Genomic DNA, 10,377 nt, shown 5'->3' on the forward strand with positions numbered 1-10,377 from the left:
ATTGTTTAAACACTGATTATGTAATAAAATTCTTCTTAATTAGTAATCTATGGAATATAATGGTTTCAACAGAGTATTAAAATCCATATATTTCAACAGCTTGATGAATCATGCCAGGACTAAAAAATGAGAGCAAGAAAGAGAGAGCGCAATATCAAAACATCGGATGACTTTGTCAACATTCTCAGGTTGTATGACCAAAGTTCGGGATTGGGGCATGTGGCCAGCTTTTGGAACAAGAAAGTTAAAAAGAAAAAGGGGAGCGGGGGATCTAACAGATGCAAAGACTTGACTCATATAATAAGAAAAGAGTTAGTTCAATCCATTCTAACTGTTGAAAATTGGCTCAAATGTAGAAGAATTTTGGAGTTGCCCATGTGTGTCAATGTTAGTTGCCCATGTGAATCAATGTTGGCTTGCTATCTTGGTCAAAATGGGTGGATTGTTTGGTAGCCATCCATGGTTGGTAGCCAACATATGAATAGTTTGAGTTTGCATTCACACTCTTGCATCTTTGGCTATAAATTGGAAGCAAATGGTTTCATTTGAAGCATCCAAACCAAGAATCCAACCAAGTGTTGAGTATGAGGTTGGGTGTATTTGGGTCTTGGGAAAATTGAGTGGTAAACACTATTGTATATCTCATTGATTATAGTGGAATACTCCGTCGTCTCCAAACTGGATGTAGGCAATTGCCGAACCAGTATAAATCTTGGTGTTGTTCTTGTTGATTATTTTGTTCAATTTTTTCTCCTGCCTGTTGTTATTTATTTTTCACTCGCAGTTGGTTGGCGCTTCCGCACAACAAGTGGTATCAGAGCTCCAGTTTTTCGACTGGGGTTTCGTGGGAGTGAAAAATCTGTCGGTGCTACAGTGACGGGTGAATAGTGCACGTGAATAGTGTCGGTGCTACAGTGCCCCCGTGAATAGTGCTGTGCTACAGTAGCAGTGAATAGTACCGGGCAGATTTGATGGCTGGAGAAAAAGTTGAAATTTTAAAGGAGAAGGAATCGACATCGTCTTCGTCGGCACCTACATCCAATAGACATCCAATTGCCGGTACAAGGTTAGAGGTTGATAAATTTAATGGCTCCAATAATTTTGGTATGTGGCAATGTGAAGTTATGGATGTGTTGTATCAACAAGAGTTGGATATGGTTCTGGAGGATAAACCAGAAGATATTGATGACAAGCAATGGACTCGAATTAATCTCCATGCTTGTGCCACTATTCGATCGTTCCTTGATAAGGAGTTGAAATACCCGTATATGAAGGAAACTTCTGCTAAGAAGTTATGGATGAAATTGGAGGAGAAGTATATGACCAAGAGCGCAGAAAATCGGCTCTTCTTGAAGAAACGACTCTTCCGATTTCAATATCGTTCAGGTATTTCTATGCATGAACACCTCAATGATTATAATAAAATACTTGCTGATTTAGCAAACCTTGATGTGATAATTCCTGGCGAGGATAAGGCACTATGTTTGTTAAATTCATTGCCTGATGATTATGATCATTTGACAACTACTTTGTTGTATGGAAAATCCGAGGTGAAACTGGATGAGGTGTCTGCGGCATTGGTGAATCATGAGTGTCGTAAAAAAGAACAGAAGACTCAAAATTCACAAACCGAGGCACTCGTTGCAAGGGGTCGAACAGAGGAAAGAAAATCTGGGAAGCGGGGAAAATCTCGTTCAAAGTCACGAGGGAAGTTTCCTGCTAAAGATGAATGTGCCTTTTGTCGCCAAAAGGGTCATTGGAAGAAAGACTGCCCCAAATTGAAGAACAAGGAGAAGGAGAAAGTGGGTTCTGAAGCAAATGTTGCAAAATCTGGAGATGAAGATTTCGAGTTTGCTTTGGCTAGTTCATCTGCTGATGGTCACTCAACTGAGTGGATTTTGGATTCAGGTTGCACCTATCATATGTGTCCTATTCGGGAATGGTTTTCTAGTTTCGAGGAGCTGGATGGTGGAGTTGTTTTGATGGGCAATAATAATGCCTGCAAAACACAAGGGATAGGCAAAATCTGTTTGAAGATGCATGATGGAACAGTCAGAGAATTGAGTGATGTTCGGTATGTTCCGGATATGAAAAAGAATCTCATCTCATTGGGCGCTTTGGAATCCAAGGGTCTCAAGATCACCATGGAGGGTGGAGTTCTTAAAGCTGTGCATGGGGCACTGGTGGTGATGAAAGGTACAAGACGAAATAACTTGTATTTCTTGCAAGGTAGTACAGTTATTGGTGGAGCAGCTGTCACCGAAGCTGCTGACGCAGATAGCACAGACACCACAAGGTTATGGCATATGCGTCTTGGGCATGCTTGTGAAAAAGCGTTGCAAGGATTGGTGAAGCAAGGCTTATTGAAAGGTGCAAAGGCATGCAAATTGGAATTCTGTGAACATTGTGTGCTGGGTAAGCAAACTAGAGTGAAATTTGGCACTGCTATTCACCACACTAAAGGCATTCTAGATTATGTTCACACTGATGTTTGGGGACCTTCCAATAATGCATCTTGGGGAGGTAGCCATTATTTTGTCTCCTTTGTTGATGACTTCTCTAGAAGAATATGGGTGTACACCATGAAGCGTAAAGATGAAGTCTTGAAGATATTCTTGAAGTGGAAAAAGATGATTGAAACGCAAAGCGGTCGAAAGATCAAGACTCTCAGATCAGACAATGGTGGTGAATATAAGTCTGATCCTTTCTTGAAAGTTTGTCAAGATGAGGGTATTGTGAGGCACTTCACGGTTAGGGAGACACCGCAACAGAATGGGGTGGCGGAGCGCATGAACTGTACTTTGCTTGAGAAAGTTCGGTGTATGTTGTCTAATGCTGGTTTAGGCAAGGCGTTTTGGGCTGAGGCGATTACTTATGCAAGCCATCTCATTAATCGGTTGCCTGCTGCTGCGAATGAGGGCAAAACGCCCATGGAGGTATGGTCTAGTAAACCTTGTACTGATTACAAGTATTTACACATATTTGGTTGTCTTGCTTACTATCATGTCAGGGAAAGCAAGTTAGATCCAAGAGCAAAGAAGGCTCTATTTATGGGATTTAGCATTGGCGTGAAGGGATACCGACTTTGGTGTCCAGATGAGAAGAAAATTGTTGTAAGCAGAGATGTGACTTTTGATGAGGCTGCTATGGTAAATCAGAACAAGCATGAAGGTGAAATTGAAGCAACTAAGACCATGAGTAGTTCAAAGAAGGTGGAGTTACTGAAAACTCCAGTTGTTCCAGTAAGGTCTGATACTACAGACACTAGTCCTACAGTTGATTCCGATGAAGAGGACGAGGATGATGAAGAGGAGGCACCTACCCAAGAGCCTCCACAGCAACAAGATTCTATTGCAACCAGAAGATCGAGAAGGGAAATTCGAAAGCCTGTTCGATTTACTGATATTGTGGCATATGCACTTCCCGTTATTGAAGATGATATTCCATCCGCCTACAAAGAAGCTGTCAGAAGTTCAGAGGGCGTGGAGTGGAAGAAATCTATGGATGAGGAGATGAAGTCTCTTCATAAAAATGAGACTTGGGAGCTGGTTCAGTTACCAAAAGGGAAGAAAGCAATTGGTTGCAAATGGGTTTATGCCAAGAAGATGGAATCTTTGGGAAAGGACAATGTGAGATTCAAAGCCAGATTAGTAGCTAAAGGATATGCTCAGAAGGAAGGCATTGACTACAATGAGGTATTTTCTCCTGTAGTAAAACATTCCTCTATTCGTATTTTGTTGGCTTTGGTTTCACAGTTTGACCTTGAGTTGGCTCAACTTGATGTCAAGACTGCATTCTTACATGGTGATTTGGAGGAAGAAATTTATATGTCTCAGCCAGAAGGTTTTAAGGTTGCCGGAAAAGAAAATTGGGTTTGCAAATTGCAAAAATCATTGTACGGCTTGAAGCAGTCTCCAAGACAATGGTATAAGCGATTTGATCGGTTTATGATCGGGCAGAAGTACACAAGAAGTCATTATGACCATTGTGTATACTTTCGCAAACTACAAGATGGAACCTTCATCTATCTGCTTTTATATGTTGATGATATGCTTATAGCATGTAAAAGCAAAGTGGAGATTGAAAGGTTGAAGACTCAACTGAGTAATGAATTTGAGATGAAGGACTTAGGAGAAGCTCGGAAGATACTGGGTATGGAAATTGAAAGAGATAGAGCGAAGGGCAAGATTAGTCCGTGTCAAAAGCAGTATTTGAAGAAGGTACTACAGCGTTTCGGGATGAATGAAAATTCAAAACCGGTTAGTACACCTCTTGCCCCTCATTTCAAACTTAGTGCTTCTATGTCTCCTAAAGCTGGTGAAGAGAGTCATTACATGGCTCAAATTCCATATGCAAGTGCTGTTGGTAGTTTGATGTATGCTATGGTGTGTACAAAGCCTGACAATCCGGCGGATATGTTGACAAAGCCAGTTTCGTTGCTCAAGTTTAAGCACTGCTTAGACTTAATTGGCATTTGTAAAGTTTGTTGATTGCCCCATGGGGGATTGGGAGACGACCATTGAGAGTGTTGCTTCGAGGGTTTGAGCCAAGGTGGAGATTGTTGAAAATTGGCTCAAATGTAGAAGAATTTTGGAGTTGCCCATGTGTGTCAATGTTAGTTGCCCATGTGAATCAATGTTGGCTTGCTATCTTGGTCAAAATGGGTGGATTGTTTGGTAGCCATCCATGGTTGGTAGCCAACATATGAATAGTGTGAGTTTGCATTCACACTCTTGCATCTTTGGCTATAAATTGGAAGCAAATGGTTTCATTTGAAGGATCCAACCAAGGATCCAACCAAGTGTTGAGTAGAAGAGAAAAAATAGCAAGAAAGGCATTTTGCCAAAGAGAGAAACAAATTCTCTCTAGTTGTTCTTTGCTTTGTATCATTGTTTTTTCTCTTCCTTTGTGAGTGTGTGAGGTTGGGTGTATTTGGGTCTTTGGGAAATTGAGTGGTAAACACTATTGTATTCTCTCATTGATTATAGTGGAATACTCCGTCGTCTCCAAACTGGATGTATGCAATTGCCGAACCAGTATAAATCTTGGTGTTGTTCTTGTTGATTATTTTGTTCAATTTTTCTCCTGCCTGTTGTTATTTATTTTTCACTCAGTTGGAGATGGGCTTCCAGAGCGACCATTAACAAGAATAAACAAAAGGTGGCTCATATGAATTTCCAAAGTTGTAATAACAAAAGTTGACTTATAGCTCATATGAACATGTAGTTTTCTAACTTTCTAGAAGTTGTACTAGTTGGTTACCATTTACAGTCCTCCAGGGTAAAAATTACAAGAGAATAAAATTTGGGATATCCTGCAATGTGATCCCTCTTTGGAGCTGCACCTGTTTCCCTCTCATTTAATTTCTTCATTTGCCTGCTATTTTTGTGTTTGGGAGCTCACCAAAATCCTCTTTGAGTCTTGACCAGGTAAACTCCTCAATTTTCAGTATTCTGTAGATTTTCAGTAAAGTTCCTAACTTTAAACCCCAGTTTGTAGATTAGGGTTAAAAAAAATTTTGATTTAGTTTCATATTTGATTTTGGGATTCTTAGTGTTGGTCTAGTTGGCTCTATACAAGCCGTGATGTGTAAGCCCTACATCGGATCAATACAACAATAGGTGGTCCACTACTAATTGCACCGAGACCTTTTGAGTTTGGAAGATCTCCCTGATGTTGTATTGATTGACATGCTTTGTCGACTTCCTTGCTATAAATTCATTTTATCTAGTAATACACGCTCTCATAATTTTTATTTATTTATTAAATAGATTGCTGTTACAATTCTTTTGTTAATGGTAGTCATACCAATATAAGTTTCATGAAATAAACCACACCGACTATCCAGGTTTTGGGAGTAAATGTGGATCTTCTGTATCTTGTTTTCCAAAAGCTATTCATTTACCAAGTGGCAAGAACGTGGTTCCTGCAAATTGGAAATTCTATGTGGTTTTCAAAAGTCAACTTCTCAATATGTTAAATCTGTTACCAGCATCGACTTCTCTATGCATTGTTTATGTCTTTTAAATTAAAAAGGGAAAGGATCACCAACTCTAATGATATTATATCATGATTCATGATACAGACACATATACATAGTTGCAGAGCCTTACTGAAGACCCTCACAACCGCAAATCTTCAACACAAGATGATATAACAAATACAATTACAAAAGCATTGGACAATGAATGAAGCTTAAAACAGAGGAAATGGAAAATGAAAACTACTCGGCTTTCGAAATTCACCTTCTGGACACAAAGAATTACCTTGCCAAAGGACTGAGTTCAGTAGTCACATTCATAGAGCACACAACTGAATCTGTTGATTCAGTCACACGGCTCACGTTGGTTCGAGCCAACTCTGCTGCCAAACACTCCTTCAACCCTATCACTACCGCACTCATGTTTGGCCTTCTGGTGGATGTGTCAGACACACACTCCATTGCTAGTTCAACAGCCTTCCACGCAGAGTTAATTTCATAATCTCCATGTAACCTCGGATCAACGATAGTTTTGATATCCCCTTTAGCAAGCATAGAGCTAACCCATTGACTGACGTGAACTTTCTCTTGTGTTCTAGATATTGCATGGCGGCTAGTGATGATCTCCAACAGCACAACTCCGAAGCTATAAACATCACTTTTCTCATTCAGCCATCCTGTTATGTGGTACCTGCAAGCGAAATATGACTGAAGTGTAAAGTTGCCATTCTTCTATATGAAGTTCCACATTGCCTTAAAAGAAAATTGAAAAGCATGCATAAATAAATGACAGAGACTTCTTACTCCGGGTCAAGGTATCCAGGGGTGCCAGCTACAGCTGTGGACATATGAGTGCCTCCATCAGTTGGGAAAATTCTGGACAGGCCAAAGTCAGCTAATTTTGCTTGGAAATTTTCAGCCAACAAAATATTTGTTGCCTTCACATCTCTATGGACAATAGGCGGCTTACAACCGTTGTGCAGATACTCCAATCCTACATTTCAAATCCATTCTTTTGTTACTGCAAACAAAATAGGAAAGCATTTAATATATTTTGATTGCCCAAAGTCTCCACTGGCTAACCTTGTGCTGCATCTGTTGCTATTTGAAGTCTACCTTCCCAAGTCAACACATTTGCATTACTGTCCTCGCCTATACAATAAGTGTCAAAACCCAGTTTATTTTTTGTTTAATATTGGATTCAAAGTAGGTCGAGTCCCAATTTAATCCAGATCCCTACCTAGAAGATGTGATTCCAAATCTCCATTGGCCATAAATTCATAGATGAGTGCCATGTTGGTTCCTTCATTGCAGTATCCAACAAGGCTAGTCAAGTTTCTATGATGAACTCTGATAAGAAGTTTGACCTGCAAGTTAAGCTTCAAAGTCATATTTTGGTCCTAAAAATATAAATGAGGTCGTTATAATTTATCCATGAGTTCTTAGAGTACATGCCTCTGCTTGAAATTGTTGGTATCCTTGACCTGATGTTGGAGAAAGCATCTTCACAGCTACTTGAGTATCATCAACATAACCATGGTAAACTTTTCCGAATCCACCTCGCCCAAGAACTTTTGTCTGAAAGTTATTTGTGATCCTCAGGACGTCTGAGTATGTGAATTGGCGTTTTTTGGACTCGAATGAATCAATTTGATTATTGGGTTGTTGTGGAACTGCAAAAATAGATCAGGAGTTTCATAAGCATAGGAATACAATTTCTGTGTTTACTTCAGAACATGTATTCTTGATAACCAAATTTTCATTTCGTCTTAAATTTTATAGTCTACCTCCTTGTTTTCTTCCTCTTTTCAGGCCCATGAATACAGCCACTGCTGCTACCACAAGAATAGAAAACCCACCAATTGATGCGATTATTGGAATTACTATATTTTTCTTCTTCTTCTCCTCCTTTTTGCATGATATTGATGCACATAGGTCTTCATTTTCTCCCACACTATCAACAAGGTTGATGATCAATAGTCAGTCATGGAAATTGGAATTGTAGCCAACAACATAATAGTCAATGTGGCATGAATAGGTCTAGTAACTCCTACAGATTTTAATGCTTCTTTCCGATAAAAGAACAGAAGATTGTAATGGAAATGAAAAAAGAAACTAATATGGCCAGAAGCAGACCTCAATGATAGTGAACCACTTGTTGATCTTTGAATAAGGTCAGCTGGAACTGAACCGTTGAGCTTGTTTCTTTCCAGGTTACTGCAGAGGAATAGAAAGTTTATTGATCCCCTGATTTCCTAATTTATCAACAGCTTTGCAGTCACAATTCAAATCCAACGTACTTACAGGACTTTCAGGTTTGGCAATTTAGACAAAAATTCAGGTACTGATCCAGTCAAGCTATTGTTCGATAAATCCCTGAGATAAGCAATATGCATAGATTTAGTGTTAAAGACCACATCATGAGGAACCTATATGTATATATCTTGCTAACTTGTTGAGCTTCTGATCATGAGATACTTACAGAGATTGTAACATGGCAAGATTGGATATATATGAAGTTATCTCCCCGGTCAATCCACTCGAGGACAGGTCCCTAATCGAAAGTTCAATAAATTCATTCATGATGTTGAGAACTAAAAAAACTAAAAGAGAAAGCAGGCATAGACTTACAAGGATACGATTCTAGGGGATCCACTGTAGCTACAGTTAAGACCTTCCCACATGTAGCCTTGGGGAGTACATGGGTCTCCCTGCCAATCTTTGTCCACTCCATATGTTGACTTTATGTTTATGATGGCAGCCACTATTTTTATCACAAGCAAATTAAATACTGAAATACTTGAATACTGAAACTAAATTGACAAGAAAGATTTTGAAATGATTCACATACCATCATCTCCATCAGTTTCTGGTTGCGATAAATCGATCAATGAGTAGATCTCCATGGCATTGAGGATTGGTGGGAGAGTTGAATTCTCAGTTTGAACAAGTGAAAAACTATAGTTGCCTCCAGTTAAGGATGAGGGGCTGAACACAGTGATTGTGGACAAGTACTCTGGGACAAAAGGTCCAAACCAATAATCTCCATTCAGAGTGATATTGAATGTTCTGGACTGGTTGGCTTTAAGCTGCTGGAGTTCAGCAAAGTGCAGGTACACATAGTATTCAGTCGATGTATCCGGGGATTCCCAGCTGAAGTCCATGGAAGCACTGGCATTAATCGGCGTGCTGGCAGTTCTCATTGCTATAGATGGTACTTGGTAGTCATTATGAATTTGAGCATCTACGGTAAGTGAGGTAGTTAACTGTGTCCACTTATTGTAGGTGTAAGGTACCCAACTCCGATCCAAAGCATCGTAATCATACCTTCATTAATAGTACCACTTGTTATCAGTAGCTAGAAAATAGAATACATTTGAAACCAGACTACTAAAGATATGAAATGGCTTACCTGTATGGTTGATTGGATGTCGAACCGACATCTAAGCGAAGGAAGAGTTCCAACGAACCCGTTGGAGTCACATAAGTAGTGTTCTTCAAAGGCCTCAACTCCAATGCTGAAATGAATGGTGTTCCAGTGCCCTTGTTGACTAGACACACATGTATATAATCTAATGTGGGAACATGGACAAGTTCTTTGATAGTACTCGAAGATGCATCAACAAATGCCACTGAGTCCCAAGAATTAGCTCCAAAGAGAAGATCAAACTTTGGCAGCTTATTTAAACCGTCATAATTTCCATACACGAAACTTGCTCGGATCAAATATTTAGTCCCTTGTGTAATGTTTACTCTGTAACAGTTCTTGACCCCCTGAGGAAAGCTCCTGACATAAGCTGCTTGCTGTTGATGAGTAGCTTTGTACTGAGGGGCAATGCTTTTGCTTACACCAGTGGATATGAAGGCTGCATCTGAAATGTAGTCAAGGCCTGTTGTTGGCTCAGAGTAGCTAGAATTTGTAGGCAGCCCGCAATCCAAGCTGATGAAGCCTGAGTGATCAGAGAAATAGTACATTAGCTAGCCAAATTGTTAGTGAACCATGCATTTATGATCAAAATTAATAATTTTTCAAGTTTTAAATGATCAATATATGAACATACCTGATTGATCATCTTGTGCATGAACTACAAGTATAAGAGCAAAACCACAAAGCAATGTAGAAAGAAGATGTTTGAACATCTCCATTATGCCGAAAGAAATTTATTTCCAAGAGAAGAAATGAAGCTGCAAATTAACATCTTCTTCTTGAATATTCTCTTGTAATATACATTGCCAAAGTAGTATAATTGGAGCAAGAAATAAATAAACATGGACCTAGTCAAGTTTTGCATCTGAAAAGGGAATCTTTTGCAAGTTGACACTTCATGAATATCAACTTGCAGTATATATTGCCAAAGCAGTGAAATGAGAAACAATAATATGTGTATTGGCTTTAG

The 10,377-nt window shown here is 39.4% G+C and overlaps 1 protein-coding gene across 1 annotated transcript; it reads right to left on the reverse strand.

Moving 5' to 3' along the window:
* Positions 1-6,042: 6,042 nt before the first annotated feature.
* LOC117613504 (LRR receptor-like serine/threonine-protein kinase IOS1) lies at positions 6,043-10,126 on the reverse strand. The gene is made up of 13 exons (XM_034342110.1): positions 10,042-10,126; positions 9,393-9,930; positions 8,832-9,307; positions 8,612-8,744; positions 8,463-8,534; positions 8,285-8,356; positions 8,117-8,197; positions 7,768-7,934; positions 7,436-7,653; positions 7,221-7,347; positions 7,064-7,132; positions 6,785-6,974; positions 6,043-6,671 (listed from the first exon to the last, which is right to left on the reverse strand). Exons 1-13 carry the CDS (start codon positions 10,124-10,126, stop codon positions 6,263-6,265), a joined length of 2,637 nt encoding a protein of 878 aa, XP_034198001.1. The 3' UTR covers positions 6,043-6,262.
* Positions 10,127-10,377: the final 251 nt, after the last annotated feature.

This window comes from Prunus dulcis, unplaced genomic scaffold (assembly GCF_902201215.1).
Source record: "Prunus dulcis unplaced genomic scaffold, ALMONDv2, whole genome shotgun sequence".
NCBI lineage: Eukaryota > Viridiplantae > Streptophyta > Magnoliopsida > Rosales > Rosaceae > Prunus > Prunus dulcis.